The sequence below is a fragment of the Monodon monoceros genome, unplaced genomic scaffold (assembly GCF_005190385.1).
Source record: "Monodon monoceros isolate NGI ecotype Baffin Bay Population unplaced genomic scaffold, NGI_Narwhal_1 Super_Scaffold_10, whole genome shotgun sequence".
NCBI classification, from domain to species: Eukaryota; Metazoa; Chordata; class Mammalia; order Artiodactyla; family Monodontidae; genus Monodon; species Monodon monoceros.
Genome location: NW_021703766.1, coordinates 49,841,483 through 49,865,777, shown reverse-complemented (window position 1 = coordinate 49,865,777; position 24,295 = coordinate 49,841,483). Strand labels below are relative to the sequence as shown.

The 24,295-nt window shown below is 50.1% G+C and overlaps 1 protein-coding gene and 2 non-coding genes across 7 annotated transcripts in view; all 3 read left to right on the top strand.

Annotated features, from left to right (window-relative positions):
* ZC3H4 (zinc finger CCCH-type containing 4) overlaps positions 1–3,764 on the top strand; it is a 41,296-nt gene extending 37,532 nt beyond the window's left edge. For 4 of the 5 annotated variants that reach the window (XM_029203805.1, XM_029203813.1, XM_029203798.1 and 1 more), the window contains 2 exons: positions 679–930; positions 2,149–3,668. In XM_029203805.1, coding sequence (XP_029059638.1) covers positions 679–930; positions 2,149–3,668 — 1,772 coding nt within the window. Of the gene's footprint in view, positions 1–678; positions 931–2,148 lie in introns of all 5 variants that reach the window. The other variant, XM_029203834.1, reaches the window with a different exon arrangement.
* A 15,037-nt stretch (positions 3,765–18,801) lies between these two features.
* TRNAD-GUC lies at positions 18,802–18,874 on the top strand. The gene has a single exon. It is a non-coding gene; the product is annotated as a tRNA-Asp (tRNA).
* A 1,847-nt stretch (positions 18,875–20,721) lies between these two features.
* On the top strand, positions 20,722–20,794 carry TRNAG-CCC. The gene has a single exon. It is a non-coding gene; the product is annotated as a tRNA-Gly (tRNA).
* Positions 20,795–24,295: the final 3,501 nt, after the last annotated feature.

Here is a 24,295-nt window from a genome sequence, read left to right as displayed (position 1 = left end):
ACGGTCATAAACGTTTGTGGAGTTAGGAACCCATAAAGGGAGGAGGAATCACCCGTCAGCCTCTGGGTGGACATGTAGCCATAGCAACATTGTGGTGTATTTTCTTCTCTTCTTTACTAGTCTTTGTTTACCATGGTTGAACTCATATTCTGAGCTTACTGAGAGATTAGGGTGTGTTTTTCTTTATTGATTATTTATTTATTTATTTATTTAAAGAAATCATAAAATTAATGCTCATCAAGCGTAATTAAGACAGATCAGAAATGTGTGGAGTAAAAAGTGAAAGATCCCGCAGCCCCTCTCTCCTGTTCTCATCCCCAGAGGGACTGTTTTCTGTCTGTCTTTTCAAAGCCTTTTCTTTGTGTTTTACAAACATCCGTACGATGTTCCGTCCTGTTTTCACCTCATGAGCATTTGCCCATGTCACTAAACCTCACCGTGAACCCCATTCTCAGTGGCTGCATCCTAGGTGGGACCCTCCCCACCCCCCATTGGCTGCTCCGTCCTCCGCTGCTGGGCTTTCCGTGGGGCCCCTCCTGGGGAGGGTAGGAAGGGACGGGCTACACATTCTCACCCATCGCCATCAGGGGGTGGTTTTCCAGTTAAGGGCACGGATGGGTCGGAGTTGGTGCCGTGAGGCCCTTCCCGACATGAACCCTCGGTTCTTCCCTGCCACAGAGGACTACGGGCACTACGAAGAGCTGCCGGGGGAGCCTGGGGAGCACCTCTTCCCCGAGCACCCTCTGGAGCCTGACAGCTTCCCTGAGGGAGGGCCCCCAGGCCGGCCGAAGCCGGGCGCCGGTGTCCCTGACTTCCTGCCCTCGGCCCAGAGGGCCCTGTACCTGAGGATCCAGCAGAAGCAGCAGGAGGAGGAGGAGAGAGCGAGGAGGCTGGCTGAGCGCAGCAAGCAGGACCGGGAGAGTGAGGAAGGCATGTGTCCTCCCCAGGGGCAGGGGCTTCCCTGACGGGCGCAGCCCCCCCGGGCCGCCGTGCAGGGCAGAGGTGGGGAGCACCTAGGTCGGGTTTTGTGTCAGAAAGGGACCTGTGGCCGGAGAGGACCCCTGCCCAGGGCTGTGAAGCTGCTGGGGCTGCTGCATGTCCCTGAGAAAATTAGAAGTCGGGGCTGCCCTTCTGTGTCGTGGGGTTCGGGAGAAACCCTGATCCCATTGAGGAGGGAGGTGGGCTGGTCCCTGGAGGAGACAGCAGGCAATAGGGTTCACCCCCTGCACCCTTACAGAGGAGGCTGTAGGGAGATTCTCAATCCCCCTTTCCCAGATCATGTTCTCGGGAAGCCAACAGATGAGAGCTAGTCATCGACATAAACCAGTAATGATCACAGGCACAGCTGCCAAGTCTCAGGTGCTGTGCAGTGACCTGATGGTATCCACCCCAGGGTGAAAGGGGGCGGACAGAAACGGTATGTAGAACCTGAAGCCAGAGGCCATGGGTGGCCCTGACCAGAGCCGAGGAGCAAGTGGGACAGTGAGAACAGGGGACAGCCCCCTCCCCTAGGGGCTCCGGTTGCACCTGCCTAGAAAGTTGGACATGGGCTAGCTTCTGAGTCTGCCCACCTGGCCCCGCCTCTTATCAGCTGGTGACTGCCCTGCCATGGGTCGCGGGAACGTTTTGAGGGGCCTGGGAGGCACGTGTCTGTGAGCCCCAAGCGCAGTGAGAGCCAAGGCAGCAGTAGCTGCTCACAGGCACTCAGAGCCAGGCCTGCCGTGCTGGGGCCTGAACCTGCCCAGGAGGTGAGGAGGTGGCGGCAGAGCCCTGGACTCAACCCTGGCTCCATCCCCTATCTTATGGCACTGTCTGTGCCTCTGTTTTTCTTATCTGTCAAATGGGCGTGATGATAACGCTATATCCTGAGTGTTTGTGACAAATAAGACAAAGCACTTAGAATGGTGCCGGTACGGGGAAAGGTCCATAAACGATAGCCAGAGACCTGCCAAGCTCGGTGCTTGGCCTGCCTGAGCTCACTGGCTCTTCGTGGCATCCTGTGCTGGGGATGGGGTGTTGTAAGAGAGGAGAAACTGAGGTTCTGAGAGGTAAGAGGCAGGGGAGTGGGCTGCCATGGGGTCCAAAGAGGGCTGGTGGCAGATGTGGTGGCCACTCACCCTCTCCCTGCTCCTTTCTGCTTTTTCTCAGGTGACACTGGAAACTGGTACTCAAGTGATGAAGATGAGGGTGGGAACAGCGTCACCTCCATCCTGAAGACCCTGAGGCAGCAGACGTCTAGCCGACCCCAGGCTTCTGTCGGGGAGCTGAGCAGCACTGGGCTGGGGGACCCCCGCCTCCAGAAGGGACACCCCACAGGAGGGCGGCTGGCTGACCCCCGCCTCAGCCGGGACCCCAGACTTAGCCGCCACGTCGAGGCTTCCAGCAGTTCAGGCCCAGGTGACACAGGACCCTCTGACCCTCGACTGGCTCGCTCCCTGTCCACCCCCAAGCCCGAAGGCGGCCTTCATTCCAGCCCTGCAGGCCCAAGTGGCTCCAAGGGGTCTGGGCCACCCCCTGCAGAAGAGGAGGAAGGGGAACGGGCCCTTCGGGAGAAGGCTGTGAACATTCCCCTGGAACCCCTCCCTGGGCACCCACTGCGGGACCCGCGCTCGCAGCTGCAGCAGTTCAGCCACATCAAGAAGGATGTGACCCTGAGCAAGCCGAGCTTTGCCCGCACTGTGCTCTGGAACCCTGAGGACCTGATCCCCCTGCCCATCCCCAAGCAGGATGCAGTGCCCCCCGTCCCTGTGGCCCTGCAGTCCATGCCTGCCCTGGATCCCAGGCTGCACCGCACCACCACCTCGGGCCCCCCCAACCCCCGGCAGCGCCCAGGCACCTCTACAGATCCCAGCACATCTGGCTCTAGCCTGCCTGACTTTGAGCTTCTCTCTCGCATCCTCAAGACTGTCAATGCCACTGGCCCCTCGGCGGCCCCTGGCCCCGGTGACAAGCCCAGTGACCCTCGAGTGCGGAAGACACCCACCGACCCCCGGCTGCAGAAACCAGCAGACTCTGCTGCCTCCTCCCGGGCAGCCAAGCCTGGCCCCACAGAAGCACCCTCTCCAGCTGCCAGCCCCAGCGGGGAGTCCTCCCCGCCAGCCACCGCCCCCTATGACCCCCGCGTGCTGGCAGCCGGCGGCCTGGGCCAGGGCAGCGGGAGTGGGCAGAGCAGCGTGCTGAGCGGCATCAGCCTCTACGACCCCAGGACTCCCAACACGGGTGGCAAAGCTGCAGAGCCGGCCGCTGACGCAGGCACCCAGCCCAAGGGCCCTGAGGGCAACGGCAAGAGCTCCGCCACCAAGGCCAAGGAGCCCCCATTTGTCCGCAAGTCCGCCCTGGAACAGCCTGAATCGGGGAAGTCTGGGGCAGATGGGGCCGCAGTCACGGCCACAGACAGGTACAACAGTTACAACCGGCCCCGGCCCAAGGCCGCTGCGGCCCCCACCGCCGCCACGGGCGCCCCGCCAGCAGAGGGCGTCCCGCCCCAGCCCGGCGTGCACAACCTCCCGGTGCCCACCCTCTTCGGGACCGTGAAACAGGCACCCAAGACGGGCTCCGGAAGCCCATTTGCTGGCAACAGCCCGGCCCAAGAGGGTGAGCAGGACGCTGGGTCCCTGAAAGATGTTTTTAAAGGCTTTGACCCCACTGCCTCCCCCTTTTGCCAGTAGTGTTAAGCCGGAGTCGAGCGCTCCCTGCACCCCACCCTTCCCAGGGCAATATTTAAGGGCAGCAACCAGAGTTGGGGACTTGGGGGGAGGGGGGAGGGGGTCTGGGTGTTCTTTCTTTTCTTTTTTCCTATTCTTTTTTCTTTTCTTCCCCCCCCCTCCCTTTTTTTTTAAAGTAGTACTTTCTTTGAAACATATAAATTGTATATAACTATCTTTAACTTCTGGTCAGTGCTGCGGGGCTCCTAGGCTCCCGCCAAGAAAACCTACATGTGCATGTGTACAGTTGCGAGTCCCCTGGGCCTCAGCCCCAGCTGGCACTCCGCCTGGCCTGGCCAGGCCTGATTTTCAGGGACTTCTTAAAGGCTGGGGCCCCAGTTTGGTGGCTGGGGGTCTGGTGGGTTTTCTGGGCAGAGCTTGGCCCCCCCCCCCCCCCCCCCCCCCCCCCCCCCCCGCCAGGACAAAGGGAACAGCAGGCGTCGAGAAGGCACTGAGCACTGCTCACCCTGTGGTGCATGAGCAAGAAGAGACGGAGCCGAGATGGTGGGCAGGACCCGCATGGAAGCAGGTCTAGGCATTTCTGCGTCTCCTCTGCAGTGTGCAGGCCATGATGACCCGCTTCAGGGGCCAGCGGAAGTGAGAAAGTGTCAAGACAGAAGGAAAAGAGAAAGAGCCTTCGGAAGCTGCCTGGGCCGGGAGAAACAAAGTCCTTTTCCACTGCTGTCTCATCTGGATTCACACACCGGCCTCCCTGCCATCCTCCGTCCAGAGTTCATCCCAGAGCAAACCGGCGTCCTCCAGCCTGCGACAGGAGACTCCGGGTGAGAAATGGACCTGGAGTCGGCAAGGCTGGTGTGGCCAGGAGCTGCCTGCGAGAGGCAGAGCACGCTCTTTCCGTCAGCTTAGCCCGTCCCGTCCTGTCGTGTCCCGGCCGTGCCTTTCCCCCTCGTGCTGGGCTCTGTCCTGGGCTCAGAAGGCAAAGTGCCCAGTGAGCCGGCCCCGGCCCTCTGGGGACAGCTCAAGGATCCATGGCACGGCCACGCCATCAGGCTCCTGACAGAGGGATCCCTGGGTGGTTCTCGGCAAAGTGTTTTGCTTTCTCTGCTTTCTTCACACCTCCTTGCACCATATTTTTAGGGCCCGTGGTTTTGGTGTGTTTGGTTTTCTTCCAAGCCGACAGGTGCGTGGGTTCGAGGCGTGTACAGAGTTGGATTTGTGGATACTTCCGGGAGGGGGCCTGAGGACACGGTGGGAGACTAGCCAGGGCAGGGTGTGGGCTGCTGGGCCCTCTCCAGGAGAGGGACTGGGACCCCCACTGTGGGCAGGGGCCATGGGACCCAAAGCCTGTACCCTGCTCTCCTCATCCGGCTGAGCCGGGAAGGGAGCATAGATGCCTGCCGGGGCTCCGCCCGACCTCCCCCAAGACCCTGGCTGAGGTCCCATCCTGTCCACAGAGCCCCAGAGAAGGCCTACCCCGTGGACGTGGCCTGAGGGGAACCGGCGAGGCTTGTGCGGCCGGGGCTCCCTCCCACCTGTGTGCCGGTACTGGCCGGCCGTCTCCCGCCTTTTTCCTCCTCATCCCACCGTCTCAACCACCTCGCTTAAGGGCCCTGACTCTTTCTTACTAATAATGAGGAAACATGGTGTCCCAGCCAAAGGGTTCCCCCTCCCACCTCCTCGGGGTAGGAGGTTAAAAGAGGGTTCAATACCAAACGCCCTGCCCCAGAAGAGAAGTAGTCATTGAGTTTGGGGCCGGAAGCAAGGGCGGGAGAGGCAGTGCGCCATGATCAGGTTGGTTTGGTTTGTCTTTGTGTCTTTTTGTTTTGTTTTAAACAATCATCAGTGAGATTTTTCTTCAGCCACCAGTGTTGGCCTTGAAGCAGAGGGCTGCAGCCCCATAGTGTTTGTAAAATAAGAAAGAATACACAGTGTGGCTGTGGTTGGGTTTTTTTTTCCCTCCTTTGAGAATTTTTTTTATAAAAGCAAAATTAAATACTTTTTTAAAACTGAAATCTGTGGATGAAATAGAAGCTGGAACCCACCTCTTGGAATATTCAGCCTAAGAACCTCATGGGACTATGAATTCACCTGAAATTTTCATTTGCCATCAGGCTGAGCTTTTAAAGAAAAATTGTTCTCTAACCAGGATTGTAACAAAAGTGTAAATACTATTTCAGAGTTGAAAGTTGATGGTGCAAATATGTATATAACGTACTGTATTTTTACAATGATCGTCGCATGACTCTATTCCACCCCCTTTTTGTACTCCATATCTGTCTTCCAGAAACGTCACCTGCCCTTTCTCCTGTGGTCTCTCTTAATCCAATAATTGTATTACTGCCATTAAAGGATGCAGTTATTTTAAAAAGCCTGTGGGTCTTGTTTCTCCGTGCTGCCCCCACCATCCCTTGTCCCAGAAATGACAGGGCGGGGGTGAAACCTTGAAACCAGGGTCTCTTCTGGGTGGCCAGTCCCAGGGTGACATTCATGATGACACTGTGAGAATGGTGCCTCCCAACAGCTTCAGCTTCCCTTAGTGGCTGACGAGCTGACGACTGCATTCTACAGTTCTTGAGCTCTGGCTCCGGGCCAGTCTCGGCCTTTAAGGACACAGGTGGCCCACACAGGCATGGTCCTGCCCACCGCACAGATCACAGAAGAGGCCTGTGATGAACTCAGGACAACTGGGCTGGCTTCTAAGGATGAGAAACGGGAGCCCTCTAACTGCTGTAGTCTGTGTCACCTCAAAATTTATATGTTGAAACCTAGTCGCCCAATGCAATGGCGTTTGGAGGTGGGACCTTTGGGAAGTGATGAGGTCAGGAGGATGAAACCCTTACGAATGGGGTTAGTGCCCTTATAAAAATGAGACCCCCACAGAGTATCTCTGCCCCTTCCTCCGTGTGAAGATGTGGCAAGAAGACAGCCATCTGGGAACCAGGAAGAGGCTCTTCACCAGAGAGACACTGAATCTGCTGGCGCTCGATCTTGGACTTCCAGTCTCCAGAACTCTGCTATTTTGTTATAGCAGCCCCAGCGGACTCAGACATTACCTACTTGTTAACCAGGAGTCTTCTCCGGGGAAGCCGCACTCGGCGAGGGTGAGAAGGGAGCAGGACTTGGCCTGGAGAGTAGCCATGTCTTCTTTGGACTTCCTTTGGTTTCTGTGTTTCAGTGGGCCTCTTAATTTTCCATGACTGCCATATAAATTATAGAAGCCAAGTGGTTTAGAACAGGAACTTTGAGGGGGGGGACCAAAACAAAACAAAAACAGGAACTTGCTACATTACAGTCCTGGAAGTCAGAAGCGTGACACGTCTCACTCCATGGTTGCCAGGGCTGCCTGCCTTTCTGGAAGAACAGGGAGATTCTGTTTACGTGCTTTTTTCAGCTTCTGGAGGCCACCCACCCACCTTGCCTCGTGGCCCTCCTCTGTCTACAAAGCCAGCAACGTCACATGTCTCTGGCCCTTCTTCCATTGTCACATCTTTCTCTGACCACAGCTGGGAAAGGTTCTCTGCTTTTAAAGACCCATGTGATTAGATTGGGTAATCCAGGATCATCTCTCCATCTCAAGATCCTTCATCACATATGCCGAGTCACTTTTGCCTTGTAAATTACATATTCATGGGTTCTGGGATAAAAACATGGACATCTCTGGGGAGCCGTCCTGCCCTTTAATTGGGATCCTGGGTATTTCTCAGAGCAGGGTTCTCACAGCCCTTAACGCTGGTTGCTGGTCTGAGCAGGTAAGCTCTAGGTCTCTGTCAAATATTCAGGGTTCAGCCTTTGAATTTCTTCTAATTCATCCACATCGAGTAAGGATGATTTCACCTGTAACTCAAAACTCCAGCTCAGGGACTTCGGTGGTGGTTCAGTGGTTAAGAATCCGCCCTCCAATGCAGGGGACGCAGGTTCGATCCCTGGTTAGGAAACAAAGATCCCACATGCTGCGGGGCAACTAAGCCCACGCGCCACGAATACTGAGCCGGCACACTCTGGAGCCCACGTGCCACAACTAGAGAGAAGCCCACGTGCCGCAAGGAAAGTTCCCGTGTGCCACAACTAAGGCCCGACACAGCCAAAAGTAAATATTTTTTTAAAAACCCAAAAAACTCCAACTCAGCTGCCTTAAACAGGCAGGAGTTCATCATCTTAGGTAAGAAGGTAGGGTGGTTTCAGGGTTGGTAAAAGTTAACTCCAAGTTCACTCAGGTTCAGCCCATCTTACCACACTGCCGGTCTGGGGCAGCAGTACCCCTCGTGATAGCAAGATGGTTAGAGCATCTTCCAGACTTCACCTCCTCACCCAGCCAAGTGCAGAAGCAGAAAAGAAACTTTCTATGTATCTATGAGCAAGGAAACGCTTCCCAGAAGTCCCTCGGTCTTCCTTTCAGGTCTCATTGGCTGGATTAGATGGTGTGACCCTCCCTACGTTGGTCCATGGCAAGAGGGGAAATAGAGGTCTGACGTCTGGTTCTTAGACTAATCAAAGATCCAGCGTCCTGGGGCTGAGCACATGGCTGCTTGGAAGGTGAACATTGCAAACACCCGTGGGGCTCGTGCAGGAAGAAGGCGGCGCAGGAGTTGGAAGCCGCAGCGGCGGTATAGGCATCATTCAAGTGTTTGGGGCATGGACCTTCTCTGCACCAGAGCCTGTGCTTGGCACCGGGCTCCAGCAGGAATGACACACTGTCTGGGGTGAGGTGTGCAAGGAGAAGGAAGATGGCATTGGGGCTTGGGAAGTTGGCAGGTCCTGGAGAGCCTTGAAGGCTGTGTTACAGACATGGGCAGGGGAGAGCTTGTATTCAAGTAACGACTGGAATCAGAACCTTCCATCTGGCGGAGGTGTAGGACATGGGTTGGCCAGGGCAAGATGGGGTGGGGGTAGGGCGAGTGGGGAGCCTGGTGGGATGACAAAGCAGGAGGATCAAGGGGCTGGGCATCAGATGGATTTGAGACTCAGAGAATAGCGCACACAGGAGGAGTTGGAACTGGGCCAGATGTGGCAGGTGACAGAGATGAGGGGTCAGAACAGGATGTCTGAGGCAGCCCAGAGGAGGGCAGTTCCCTTACTGAGGTGGCACATGTGAGGAGAAGGTGGTCTTGGAAGGGGCTGAGTGCAGCTTTGGACCTGGAGCTCTGTGCTGCAGGCCGTGAGAGGCCCCTCCGCAGAGCTGGTCATCAAAGCTGCAGGAACGGATGGCGTCACTCGGGAAGCACGTGGAGCTCCGAGCAGCATCGCTGTTGGAGGAAGAAATGGAAACTGAAATGGGACAGGAGTGGCCATCAAGCATCGGCTGGTGAGTGGGGCTGAGAGCCTTCCGATGGGACATTGGGAACAGCAAAGAATGCCAGGTGTTCCTCGGGTGCCTGCCCTGCCCCACCACCTAGATTCTACAGGTGTGAACATTTACTGTACTTGCTTCATCATACATTTAGCCAACTGTCCATCCCTCCATCCACCCATACATCATATTTTTGTTTTCTTTGTTTTGTTTTGTTTGCTTTGCATGTGGGACCTTAGTTCCCTGAGCAGGGATCGAAACCACGCTCCCTGCAGTGGAAGCGCGGGGTCTTAACCACCGGACCTCCAGGGAAGTCCCATATTTTTGGATGCATTTCAAAATAAGTTCCAGACATCAGAACACCCTAAATCCTGCAACATGTGTATCATTAACCAGAGTTCAATATTTATTTACGTTCCCTTTTTTTTTAAGGTGGAATTTCCATATCGTGAAATGCACAAATCTTACATGTACACTCGTGGAGTTTTCAGAAGTGCATCCATCTAGGTACCCCAAACCCCTATGAATCTAGAGAACAAAGTTCCCTCATGCCCCTTCCTGGCCATTCCCTGCTCTTACCCTCCCATGGGCAGCCACTCTTCTGGTTTCTTTCCTTCTTAGATAACTTCTGCATCCAAGTAATCTTGGATGGTCGGTGCCTACATCGGCAGCTCATTGCTTTCATAGCAGTGTAGTGCCCCCTTGGACGGTGGACCACAATCACTCCCTCACCTGCTGAGGGATATTTGGCCATTTCTACTTTGGGGATGTTATAAATAAAGCTGCCGTAAACATTTGTGTACAGGTCTCTGTGTGACCATAGCTGTTCATTTCTCTTGGGTAAATACCTAGGACTGAGATTGCTGGGTCACAGAGCAGGTGAACACTGAGTTTTATGAGACTGTCAAACTGTCTTCCAAACTGGTCATACCATGTTACAATTCCCAGCACAGTGAATGAGACTTCCACTTGCTCTACATCTTTGCCAGCGCTTTATTTTGTAATGTATTTAATATTACTATTTTTAATTGAGGTGAAATTCACATAAAATTAACCATTTTAAAATGAACAATTCAGTAGCACTTAGTACATTCACAATGGACAGCCATCACCTTTTTTTAGCTCCAAAATTTTTTCATCACCCCAAAAGGAAACTCATTATTAAGCATTACATCCGAAAAGATCCTTTTTCCAAAAAAAGGTCGTATTCACAGGTTCAGGGGCTTAGGATGTGAGCATGTATTTGGGGGGGCCACCTTTTAACCCCCTACACTACTCTTTCAGCTGGTTCCAGGGATGCAGGCAGGCAAGGCTCTGATGGTCCTGGAGGACCTTACCAACTCCCTCTGACATCTGTCCTGGGATGTGTGTGCCATGGTTGCTGCTACTAGAGTATTTCTCACCTAGCAATAAAACATTTTGGATGAGATATGATCATTCAATAAGATTCCTAGGAACACTTTACCGGGTATTTGCAAAAGACCCACCTAGGGGAAAATGAGCTAGCTGCTTTTTCTCCCAACAGTGTTGTCCAAGGTGTGAGCCTGGTGAGCATTTCTTAACGATCCTAGGAAACAATTGGGTTTTTTTGAATAAATTTATTTTATTTATTTACTTTTGGCTGCGTTGGGCCTTCGTTGCTGCGCGCGGGCTTTCTCTAGTTGCAGCGAGCGGGGGCTACTCTTTGTTGCGGTGTGCAGGCTTCTCATTGCAGTGGCTTCTCTTGTGGCGGACCACAGGCTCTAGGTGCGCAGGCTTCAGTAGTTGTGGCACACGGGCTCAGTAGTTGTGGCATGTGGGCTCCAGAGCACAGGCTCAGTAGTTGTGGTGCACGGGCTTAGTTGCTCCGTGGCATGTGGGATCTTCCTGGACCAGGGCTCAAACCGTGTCCCCTGCTTTGGCAGGCGGATTCTTAACCACTGTGCCACCAGGGAAGGCCAACAATTTTTTTTTTTTTTTTTTAAGATTTGGAGCTTATCAGTTGTATTGGCAAAGATGGGCAAGTTTATGCTGCAGAAACACAGACTCCCAAATCTCAGTGGCTCATCCGCAGGTCAGAAGGAGGCTCTGCTCATCGCAGTCACTGAGGAACCCAGGTTGGCTGAAGCACTACCCCTGGAACAACTTGGCAGCAGTGAGGGAGGTGGAGAAGAGCCCACCAGTTCTTAAGTGCTTCCTCCCCAAAGCCAAGGACTTTGCTTTGGCTGCGTTTCATTAGCTAAAGCGAGTAAGGGGGCCAGCCTAACTTCAAGGGGATGGGGAGGTGCAATTCCACCAAGTGGCCAGGAGGCGGAGAGCTGGAAATATTTGGAGACCAGGACTAATGTTTTCCACATCAGCCCTCCCCATTTCTCCCAGGCATCCCTCATTGTTTGCAGGTGCCATGCCAGGGACTACATTGCCAGCTGAGGAGGTGTGGTGGCTTGGATCTCTCACTGCAGGGAGCGTCATTATCTTAAAGCCTCGGTTGCTGCACCCAGAGATTCACCACCAGGTTTGTGTGGAGGCCACGCCCCTAAGCCTGTTCCAGCCAATGAGTGAACTGGGGGTGGGGTGGGGTGGGACCCAGGGATGAGGGTTTGTTGGGCCAGAGAGAGGGAGAAAACTGGTGTCTCCTCTAAGGACCCTAATCCTATTGGATCAGGGCCCCAACCTATGACCTCATGTAACCTTAATTACCTCCTTAAAGGCCCCATCTCCAAATACAGCCACATTGAGGGTTAGAGCTTCAACGTATGAATTTTGGGAAGACACAGTTCAGTCCTTAGCACCCGCCCTGTCCATTCCACCATATCCCCAGTAGCCCACTTGAAAAGCAAAAGCTTTCACATTCTTTCTTATTTCTTCTGGTGGTTACTCTGTTTCTCTTGAAATATGTCAACTTTAGGTATTTCCTGCCAACTTCCTGCTCCCTTCCCTCCCCCTTACTTTCAGGCTGCTCGTCTAAATACTATGATACCTCATTCTCTGTGTCTTATTCTCTCAACCAGCAGTGCCCACTAGAATGTTCCACAATGATGAAAATGTCCTCTCTTCGGTGCTGTCCAGTATGACAGCCACTGGGCACATGTAGCCACTAGCACTTGAAGTGTGGCCAGTGCAACTGAGGCACTGACTTCTCGTTTTTAAGTTTAAATTTAAAGAGCCACATGTGCCCAGTGCCTGCCACGTTGGACGGCACAGCTCTAAACCTTAGCTGGAGCTCCTTGTTAAAATGATTACAATTACAAATCATGGGACTTCCCTGGTGGTCCAGTGGGTAAGTCTCCTGCTCTCCCAATGCTGTGGGCCTGGGTTCGATCCCTGGTCGGGGAACTAGATCCCACATGCATACTGCAACTAAGTCTGCCTACCGCGACTAAGAGTCCACATGCCACAACTATAAAAAGCCCACGTGGGCTTCCCTGGTGGCACAGTGGTTGAGAGTCCGCCTGCCGATGCAGGGGACACGGGTTCGTGCCCCGGTCCAGGAAGATCTCACATGCCACGGAGCGGCTGGGCCCGTGAGCCATGGCCACTGAGCCTGCGCGTCCAGAGCCTGTGCTCCGCATCGGGAGAGGCCACAACAATGAGGGGCCCGCGTACCGCAAAAAAAAAAAGCCCACATGCCACAACGAAGATCCTGTGTCCCACAACTAAGAATCAGCGGAGCTAAAATTAATAAATAAATAAATATTTTTAAAAAATGACAAATCATTCCATTTACTTTCCTCTCAAGACCTCCCACTTTCTGGCAGCTGTGTTCATTGTCAAGCTTGATAACTGTATTTGTTCACTGTTGTAACCGTAACAAATTATGACAAACTCAGTGGCTTAAAAACAATGCACATTTATTCTCTTATAGTTCTGAAGACCAGAAGTCTAAAATCAAGGTGTTGGGGGAATTCCCTGGTGGTCCAGTGGTTAGGACTCCACACTTTCACTGCCAGGGCCCGGGTTCAATTGCTAGTCAGGGAACTAAGATCCCACAAGCCACGCAGCGTGACCAAAAATATAAAATAAAATATAAAATATAAGTGTTGACAGGGCTGTGTTCTTTCTGGAGCGCTCAGGGGAGAATTGACCTCCTGCTTCTGTTGTCACATCTTCTATTAACTGATCCTCCTGCCTCCCTCTTATAAGAACACTTCCGTCCACATCCTAATTCCTGGAACCTGTGAATGCTACATGCCATGGCAAAGAAACTTCGCTGATGTGACTGAGTTAAGGATCTTGAGATGGGGAGATGATCCTACATTATCTGGGCAGGCCCAGTGTAATCGCAAGGGTCCTTATAAGAGAGAAGCAGGAGATCAGAGTAGTAGATATAGCAATGGAAGCAGAGGTTGGAGTGACTCCAGGAAGAGGCCACAAGCCAAGGAGTGCAAGTAGCTTCTTGAAGCTGGAAAAGGCAAGGAAACAGATTCTCCCCTGAAGCCTCTAGAAGGAGAGCAGCCCTGCTGATGCCTTGATTTTATTTTATTTATTTTTTAAATTTTTATTTATTTTATTTATTTATTTTTGGCTGCGTTGGGTCTTTGTTGCTGCACACAGGCTTTCTCTAGTTGCGGCGAGCGGGAGCTGCTCTTCGCTGCGGTGCACAGGCTTCTCATTGCAGTGGCTTCTCTCGTTGCGGAACGTGGGCTCTAGGCGCGCAGGCTTTAGTAGTTGCAGCACGCGGGCTCAGCAGTTGTGGCTCACGGGTTCTAGAGCACAGGCTCAGTAGCTGTGGCACGTGGGCTTAGGTGCTCTGCAGCATTCCTGGACCAGGGCTTGAACGAACCCGTGTCCACTGCATTAGCAGGTGGATTCTTAACCACTGCACCACCAGGGAAGTCCCAACACCTTGATATTAGATCTCTGATCTCTAGAATTGTTAACAAAAAAATTAATTTGCATTGCTTTAAGCCACTAACTTCGTGGTAATTTATAACATCAGCCATGGGAAACAAATACACAGACTAAACTAACCTGTGTTATTAAAGTCACTGTGGCAGTGGCTACAGTGACTAAGAAGGGGCTTGACGGGTCCCCTGGGGGCGCCGATCATGTTTATTTCTCAGTCGGGGAGGTGGTGATGTGGGGTGTGATTTTTAAAAAATTCATCGAATTATGTGCCGTGATCTTTGTACTTTTCTGGATGTGTGTGATGCTTTAATAAAAAGTTAAATAAGAAATTCCAGGGCTTCCCTGGTTCTTCCACTGCAGGGAGCACTGGGTTCACTCCCTGGTCAGGGAACTAAGATCCCACAAGCTGTGCAGCCAAGAAACAAACAAAACAAAACAAAAGAAAAATGTAGCTCCTAAGATTAGATTATATACACAGAAAACTGCGTAATTCTGTCCTACCATTCCATGCTAAATCCTCACTTTACAGGGAACGGAAAAAAACAGAGAACTAACTTACCTGGCATCACCTGAGTCGGTCTAGAACAGACAGCCAGAACCATTTTAAGGCCTTATATGCTATCACATGTACTAAAACAATAACCACTAACACATACACACACAGTACGTGAGATGGTGCTGGCCCTGGGCTGGGTGTTTGCATGTATTGAATAATTTCCAGAACTCCATGAAGTAGGTCTTATTATGTTCCCATATCACAAATGAAGAAATTGAGGCCCAGAGAGACTAAGCAACTTGTCCTAGATCAACAGCTACTGAGTGGCAAAGTCAGTCTCCAAAATACAGACAGTCTGGCTCCAGAGTCATCTTACTCTTGGGGAGAGAGCCCCAGGGCTTGCGGTTGTCAGAGGAATCCAGAGCGATGCCCTTCCTCCCCTCTTGATCAGTATCTGATCAGGAAAACTGAAACCACTCCAGGCATTTAAACCAGAGGGAATGTAATACAGGGAATTGGACACCAAGAGGCTGGAAGGGCTGGAGGAGTAAAAGAGGCATAATCGGGTTACCACCGATTAGTAGCTGCGGGAAGCTGCTAGAATCCCCAGGGTCAGTGTAACAGGAAAATGACGGTGTCACCCAGAGACTGCTATGTTGCTGAAGTAGGAACCAGGCTGCCTGAGCAGGACTTCTGAAGCTTGAGCTTGGCAACCTTCCCTCAGGGCGTCACCAGAAGCCAGGGGGAAAGAAAGCTTCTTGCTTTTATGCCTTCCAACTGACAGAAACTAAGAGGAAACCATCTGGCAAAGGAGATGGAGAAATGTAGTTTGCAGGCTTCTAGCCCCTATTGTAGAGAGGAAGGTATAGGAGGGCAGCGAGTGTGGATCTAACATACTGACTCTCTTTTTCGTGCCCCAGGCATCTGCTGTCTTTGAGGGGCATGTGAAACCTTCTGCTGCGTGAGCTGTTACTCTTGTAGGGGACCCAGCCGTCACCCTGGGGTGTCCTCAGAGTCACAGCACAACTATAGAGGAGGGCCTGCAGTGAGGAGGAGATGGGACAAGCTGGTGGAGGAAGAGGGGAGAGTGGGGAGATGACCCCTTCCCACTAAGCCCTGCTTCACCCTGGGCCCCTCCCTTTCTCCCCAGTGTGTCCCAGAAATTGCAAGAGCAGGCTCTGCGTCTTCTCTGAAAGGGCTCTACTTCACCCTTCTCTTCCCCACACAGCTCACTTTATCCAGCCTTCTGTCTGTTGCTTCTGCTACGCCTCATGGATGATCTGATGTGTCTTCATGAAGGACTTTGTTAAAACAGATGGCCAGTGCTCCAAGCCAGCGGTCATCTAAGAGCTAAACACACAGACCACATCTTGTGGGAGAGGAATGCAGGAAAGCCTGGAGAGGGAGTGGATGGATGGATGGGTGTCCAGGAAAGACCCAGCTTTCTGGGCATCAGCCAGGTGTATAGGACATATGATCGCCTTGTACAGTTGTGCAGGTTTAACACTGAACAAGGACATCGCACCTAAAAGGACATCATTCACGTGGAAATCATAGATTTGTAGGCCGATGATGACAATTTACTAGCATTTCGCAGAAAATTCTCTTGTTCTAACCAGATCAGTGTAGTAGGATAATTTTCAGGTAAGTGGAGACACTAAAGGAGAGTTTTGATCCTTGGATGGGCTGGGGGCCAAGGAAGTGGGGGGAGGGAAAGGAAGGGAATCCCAGAGGGAGACACAAAGGTGGAGGGAGGGAAGGTCCGGCAGCCTGGGGGGCGAAGTTGTGAAAATTGGAAAGGGGAGTTGCTTTTAGCAGAGATGGAAGAGCAGTTCAGGGTTAGGTGGGGTCTGAGGGGCAGGGAGAACAAGGCTCCCATCAGAGCCTTCAGACCCCTCCATTTCATCTCCTCATGTCTCTGACTTACCACAAGTGGGTGGCAAGTCTGTGTCCACCAGAGGGATATCCAGGTCCAGAGATGGATAGGACGCTGAAGCCGAGGCAAACATCCAGGAAGCCATAGGGAACAGAAGAGCTCAGGGGGCAATGGGAAGGGCCCCAGCCACTCCCTGCGGCTTGGCCTGCCCTGACATTTCTGCTTTCAGAAGGACGTTTCTTGGGAAATAGGTGAAGATGGGCAAAGGATACAAACTTCCGGTTAGAAGATGAATGCACTGTGGGGATCTAATGAGTACAGGTAACAGTACTCTCTTGTATACTTGAAAGTTGCTATGACAGTAGATCTTGTAACTTTTTTCTTTACCATGCCACGCGGCTGGCAGGATCTTAGCTCTCCCACCAGGGACTGAACGCGCACCCTCGGCAGTGAAAGCACAGAAAAACAGATCTTAAATGTTCTCAACACGCACTGAAAAAAATGGTACCCGTGTGAAGTGAGGGAGGTGTTAGCTAACATTATATTGGGAAACGCATTTTGCAATATATATGTATATCGAATCAACACACTGTGCATCTTAAACCCGATCTTATAATTATATCTCAATAAAGCTGGGAGAAACCCAAAATGACATTTCTCCTCTCTCCCACCCCCCACCCCAGGTTACAAAAGGAATCCCTTTTTTTTTTTTTTTTTTTTTTTTATTTATTGGGTCTTCATTGCTGCACGTGAGCTTTCTCTAGTTGGCGGCGAGTGGGAGCTACTCTTCGTGAGGTGCACGGGCTTCTCATTGTGGTGGCTTCTCTTGTTGTGGAGCACGGGCTCTAGGCGCGCAGGCTTCAGTAGCTGTGGCACACAGGCTCAGTAGTTGTGGCTCACAGGCTCTAGAGCGCAGGCTCAGTAGTTGTGGCGCACGGACTTAGTTGCTCCACGGCATGTGGGATCTTCCTGGAGCAGGGCTCGAACCCGTGTTTTTTTTTTTTTTTTTCCTGTATGCGGGCCGCTCACTGTTGCGGCCTCTCCCGTTGCGGAGCACAGGCTCCGGACGCGCAGGCTCAGCGGCCATGGCTCACGGGCCCAGCCGCTCCGCGGCATGTGGGATCTTCCCAGACCGGGGCACGAACCCGTGTCCCCTGCATCGGCAGGCGGACTCTCAACCACTGCGCCACCAGGGAAGCCCCGGCAGGCGGATTCTTAACCACTGCACCACCAGGGAAGTCCCCAAAGCAATCTTAATGGTAAATTTTTTTGGAAAACTCCCTCCTCCCCCCCAAAAAATGGGAAGAAGAAAATAAGTATTACCCAGAATCTCATAAAGCAAGTTATTCAGACTGTTGTCACAGGGACACCTTGTTCCCTCACATGTAAAACCCTCACAACCCATAGCCTTCTCTTCCCTGGATTCACATGTTCACTTTCTGGAGTACATCCTTGAAATCATTTTTACAAGGAAGAGAATACCTGGGTGTGGGGACGATAAAAAGTGGAGAGGTGTTATTTAGTCAAGAAAACTGCTATATACCAGCAATAACCAACCAGGAAATTAACAGAAAATCAGATAACCTTCCCAAGAGCGATAAAAAAAAACTAGAAAGTATCTCGGAAGTAACTTAATGAAGAACACACAAGGACTTTCTGGAGGTGTCAAATACTCCGGACAGAGTTAATTTTATTCAAAAAGCCCACTGCAGTAGAGAGAATGCTCTGAGCTCCGAAATCTGCAAGCGGGAATTCCCCGGCGGTCCAGTGGTTAAGACTCCGCTCTTTCACTGCCAAGGGTCCAGGTTCAATCCCTGGTCGGGGAACTAAGATCCCGCAAGCTGCGTGGTGCAGCCAAAAAACAAACAAAATCTGCAAGCATCTTAAAAATCAGACAGAAAAGGACATTGCTTATCTAGGGTAAGAGGGTTTCGCAGTCAACGGGAAGTTGCCTAGATGAGGAAAAGTAACCATGGTGGTTTGCAAGACACACAGGAAGTGTGTCTTCCTGGGGTCAGTGCGTTCTCAGGAGAAGCTGACGAGGAGGCATGTCCCACTTTTCAGTCCTTCGGAGAAGAGGGAAGCTATAGTTGAGGGCCTGGGGGGAGGAGACAAGCCAGACTTAAGTTTGCGTAGAGCAAAACAGAGGGTGAGAGATGGGCCGTGAACACCTGGTTGGACAAAATGTTGAAATCTTATTCAAGGACAACCTGAATAAATGCCTTCTTTGTGGTTTTCACAACTTGGCATTGTAATTCCCCTCCACACTCTGAAATGTCCTGCCTGCCACCAAAGCTGATCGTTTATCTCCTTGGTTCATTGGGTTCATTGTTGTGTCCGTGGGTGTTGGAACAGTCCCTGACATCTAGTCAGTTCCTTTTTTAAAAAAAAAAATATATATATATGTGTATATATTTATTTATTTATTTATTTGGTTGTACCAGGCCTTAGTTGCGGCAGGCAGTCTCCTTAGTTGTGGCATGTGAACTCTTAGTTGCAGCATGCATGTGGGATCTCATTCCCTGACCAGGGATCAAACCCAGGCCCCCTGCATTGGGAGCACGGAGTCTTATCCACTGCGCCACCAGGGAAGTCCCCATCTAGTCAGTTCTTGATAAAAATATATTCTTTAAAAAAATGTTTAGGGAATTCCCTGGTGGTCCAGTGGTTAGGACTCTGCACTGTCACTGCCGAGGGCCTAGGTTCAATCCCTGGTCAGGGAAATAAAATCCCACAAGCTGCGTGGCATGGCCAAAAAAAAAAAAAATTAAAAATGGAGATATAATTGACCTATAACACTGTATAAGTTTCTATTGTAACTGTGATGATTTGACACACATTGATCCATACATACAATTACCACTGCAGTATGATTACCACTGCAGTGTTGGAGCACCTCCATCGCATCACATAATTATATTTTCTTTTCTTGTGATGAATAAAAATATATTCACTGTAAAAGGATACCAATGCCTGATCTCACCCTCCGATCCGCAGGTCCTGACTATGTTGCTCCAAGATGGGGCTGGAGCATTAATGTTTTTCTTAAAGCTCCCAATTGATTCGTTTTAGAACCACTGATGGAATCACAAGTGCAGAGGCAGCTGGCCAGCTCTGTCTCTGTACAGAGGATTTGTTTTCTCTGCAATGACCCTTTAATCTTTTTTTTTCTTCTCTCCTTTCTCATCTGCCTAAAACCATTCATCAGCCAAAAATGTGAAAAATGTGTTTCAAATATTTTCAGTTCCCATTTAAGCCCATTTAATGCTTAACATTCATTGCCAGCAGGCAGACTATTAGTACAGCCCGTTTGAATTCCCTCCCCAAGTTTAACCCCCCAACCTGCCTCTCCCTCCGTAAAATCCAAGCTCTTCCCAGTAGGAGAGGAAGGAGCAGAGGTCAACAGGGGCCTGGCCTAGCCAGCCTTGCAGCCATGGTTCTGGAGGGTGATGGAAAGCTGTGGAAGATCTTCACCCTCATAGGAGGGTTTAAGCTGGGGAGAAACATCATTTGATGCTCATTTAAAACCTCTTCCGGGGACTTCCCTGGTGGTCCAGTGATTAAGACTCCGTGCTCCCAGTGCTGGGGGCTGGGTTCAATCCCCGGTCCTGGAACTAGATCCGGCATGTCACAACTAAAAGATCCCGCATGCCGCAACTAAAAGATCCCACATGCCGCAACAAACCTCCCAGACGTGGCAATGAAGATCCCACGTGCTGCAGCTAAGACCCGGTGCAGCCAGATTAATTAATTAATTAAAAAATCTTCCACCTGCTAAGTCCGTTTTCCACTGAGCCCTCAGCACCACATTCGAAAGACATACATCAGATCATGCTACACCCCAGCTCAAAATCTCCCACTGGCTCCCATCACGAACTATGGCCCACCAGACTCCAATAACACACCCCTGCCCCCCATTCTCTCTCTGACGTTCTCTCCTCCCAATCTCCCCATTGCTTAGTTCTGCTCTAACCATACTGGCCTCCTGGCTATTTCCCCAGCGTGTCAAGCACACTCCGGCCTCAGGGCCTTTGCACTTGCTATCCTCTCTGACTGGAGCACCCTGCCTCATGACCTCATGGCTGACTCCTTCTTGTTACTCAGATTACTACTCACATGTCACATCCTCAAAACTTAGTGATTTAAAACAATAAATGTATTATCACACATAGTTTCTGTGGGTCAGGAATCCTACAGGAGTGGCTTAGCTGGGTGGTTCTAGCTCGGGGTCTCCCATGACCTTGGGTTGGGGCTGTGATCATCCAAAGAATTGACAGGGACTGGAGGGTCCACTTCCAAGGAGGTTCACTTGTGTGGCTGGCAAGCTGTTGCTGGTTGTTGGCTAGGGCCTCAGTTCCTCTCCACGTGGGCCTCTCCGCAAAGATGCTTGAGTGTCCTCACAATGTGGCAGCCAGTTTCCCACAGAAAAGGTGATTCAAGAGACCAAGGTGGAAGTTGTAATGTCTTTTGGGATCCAGCCTTGAAAGTCACATTCTGTCACTTCCACAGCATTCTGTCAGTCACACAGAGCAGTCCTGATTGGATGTGGCAAGAGACTATACAGGGGACTTCCCTGGTGGTCCAGTGGTTAAGACTCTGCGCTCCCAATGCAGGGGGCCCAGGTTCGATCCCTGGTCAGGGAACTAGATCTTGCACATGGCAACGAAGATCCCGCATGCTGCAGCTAAGACCTGGTGCAGCCAAATAAATTAAAATACAAAACAAAACAGGGACTTCCCTGGTGGCACAGTGGTTAAGAATCAATCTTCCAATGCAGGGGACACAGGTTCAAGCCCTGGTCCAGGAAGATACCACATGCTACAGAGCAGCTAAGCCCACGCGCCACAACTACTGAGCCTGCGCTCTAGAGCCTGTGAGCCACAACTACTGAAGCCCACATGCCTAGATCCCATGCTCCGCAACAAGAGAAACCACTGCAGTGAGAAGCCCGCGTACCGCAACAAAGAGTAGCCCCTGCTCGCCACAACTAGAGAAAGCCTGCACACAGCAACGAAGACCCAATGCAGTCATAAATAAATAAATAAATTAATTAATTAATTAAAAACAAAACAAACAAAGAAGGACTATACAAAGTGTGAAGATCACTGGATCATCTTAGAGGCTGGCAGCCACACTGTCTCATTTTCTAGCTCATCACCTTGACTTATTTTCTTCATGGATTTGACACTACCTGAAATTACATTAATTATTCCTTTGTCTCCCTTCCCCAGTAGTGTCATGCCCATAGGGGCTGGGACAGTTTTCTATTTTGTTCACTGCTATATCCTCAGTTTCTCAAACAGAGGTTGGTACATAGTAGGTAATCAATAAATATTTGCTGAATTAATAAATGGAGAATCTACTTTAGGGGAGGTCTTTAGATCATTGAATGAGCTTTTTTTCAGGTGTCCAGGTGAAAGATAACAAGGGTTTGGACTAGGGAAGGATTGGAGAGAAATAGATAGGTATTGATATGGTAACCTGTCCTCTTGCAAGTTTCTGATCTCTCCCTGCTACAATCCATCCTCCAAAGAGAGGCAGAGTGATTTTCTTAACAGATAAATTGAACATTGTCTGTTCCCTCCATAGCACCATAGCTCCCTAGTGCACAGGATCAGGAATTAAAGGTGACCCAGGAGCTAAATGGGGTGATTTTGGAGGGTTAAGATTATCGATGCCTTGCTCTGGTTGGGGTTAAGGACAGCAGAGAGCTGCTTTTCTGGATTCAAAAGATCTCTACACACTCTAGGTCATCTCAGACAATATAATTATCACAGCTGCCCACAAGAAACTAAGGAAACTCTCTCATGGTGGTAAATAATCGTCATTTATTTTATTGTTATATTCAGTTTCCTACACTCACAGGAATCTTTCCTGGGCCCCCGATTCTTTCTGCAAGTCTCTGATCATGCTTTACCTGGTCCATGCCTACTCATAGTTCCAGTTTCAACTTAGGCACCCCCTGCTGACCCCACATCCAAGCAGGGTTAGTTACCTTATCTAGACTCCTCTAGTGTCCCAGACTTTCCCTAGAATTTACTTATTTAGCATATTTATTGCTTATTTTCTGCCTTCCCCTCTAGAGCAGGGGTCTGCAACCCCCGGGCCATGGACTGGTATCGGTCGGTGGCCTGTTAGGAACAGGGACGCACAGCAGGAGGTGAGCAGTGAGTGAGCAAAGCTTCATCTGCCGCTCCTCATCGCTCACATTACCACCTGGACCACCCCTCCCGCCCCCCTGCGGAAAACAGGTCTTCCATGAAACTGGTCCCTGGTGCCAAAAATGTTGGGGATCACTGTTCTAGAATGTAAGCTCCATGAAAGCAAGGAACTTTCCAATCCATGAACATGGTATATACATGTCCATTTATTTAGATCTTCTTTAATGTGTCTCAACAGTATCTTGTAGTTTTCAGTATAGAAATCTTGCACATCTTTTGTTAAATTTATTCCTAAGTATTTTTTTAAGATTTTTTTTGATGTGGACCATTTTTTTTAAGTCTTTATTGCATTTGTTACAATATTGCTTCCGTTTTATGTTTTGGTTTTTTGGCTGCGAGGCATGTGGGATCTTAACTCCCCAACCAGGGATTAAACCTGCACCCCCTGCATTGGAAGGTGAAGTCTTAACCACTGGACCACCAGGGAAGTCCCAGTATTTTTGTTTTTGATGCTAATTGTAAAGGGAATTATTTTAAATCTCACTTTATAATTGTTTCCTGTAAGTATATTAACATAAGACTGATTTTTGTATATTGATCATGTATCTTGCAGCCTTGCTAAATTCATTTATTGGTTTCAGTAGTTATTTCGATTCCTTAGAATTTTCTATATAAACAATCACATCACAGGAATTCTCTGGTAGTACAGTGGTTAGGACTCCATGCTTTCACTGTTGAGGGCCCAGGTTCAGTCCCTGGTCAGAGAACTAAGATCCCACAAGACGAGCATCCAAAAAAAAAAAAAAAATTACATCACATGTAAATATTGACAGTTTTACTTCTTCCATCTGATCTTTATGCCCTTTATTGCTTTTTCTTGACTTATTGCACTAGCTAGGATCTCCAATATAATTTCGATCAGAAGTGGTGGGAGTGGAAATCCTTGATTTATTTCAATCTTAAGGGAAAAGTAGTAAATATTTTACAACTAAGAATGATGCTGGTTGTAGGTGTTTTTGTAGATGCCCTTTATCAGATTGAGGAAGTTCAGGGCAGAGGATTTTATCTGTTCACTGATTTATACCAAATGTGTAGCATAATGCTGTCAGAGAGCAATTTCTCAGTAAACACTTGTTAAATGAATGAATGCGTATAAGATGCATGGCACAGTGGCTAGTAATTTGGCGTTGGACTTTAATTAACTGTGTGATTTAGGGCAACTAATTTAACCTCTCCTCTTCCTTCTCTGTGAAATGGGGATAATAATGGTATATATTACCTAGGGTTGAGGATTTAATGAGAGTATCCATGTAAAGGAAGAGCACAGTGTCTGACATGGTTAGTGCTCAACAAACTAACTTTTATTACCTCACTTCTCTGAGCCTTATGTTTTTTTTCCCTCTATAAAAGAGGGAATGTTCTAATCCTTAACTCCTAGGGTTATAATAGGGTTAAATGACATTATGCACATAATGTGCCTAGCACAATTCCTGGCACAGAGGAAGTCATTAATAAATGTTTGCTATTATTATTTACCAAGTCCCCTACCTATATTGAATGGAGGGACATGGAGACCTGTTGATCAAGGACCCAGTCCACTGGAAGCTCACAGCCTGATAGCAGGGACAGATAAGTATAGAAATCATTACAACACAGTGTAATAAGGGCATATATAAAGCCATCTGTGGACCCAGAGGCAGAAGCTGGCTGCTGAAATCTGACAGTTAAATCAGGTCCCTCTCAACTCAGACATTGGCTTAGACCTAAAAGGAAACAATTGTTTATAGCAGGAAAAATTGGAAACAATCTAGGGCTTGGGATAACTTGTGGTACGTCCTTATAATGTATCAGTGTGAAGCTTTAAACTTGCTGTGGAACAGGGGATGGGAACTGGCTGGGGGCACCGGATGTGAATTACTTTTCATTAGACCACTTTGTAACTTGCATCTTGTACCATGTTCAAAATAAATAAAAATTTTAAAA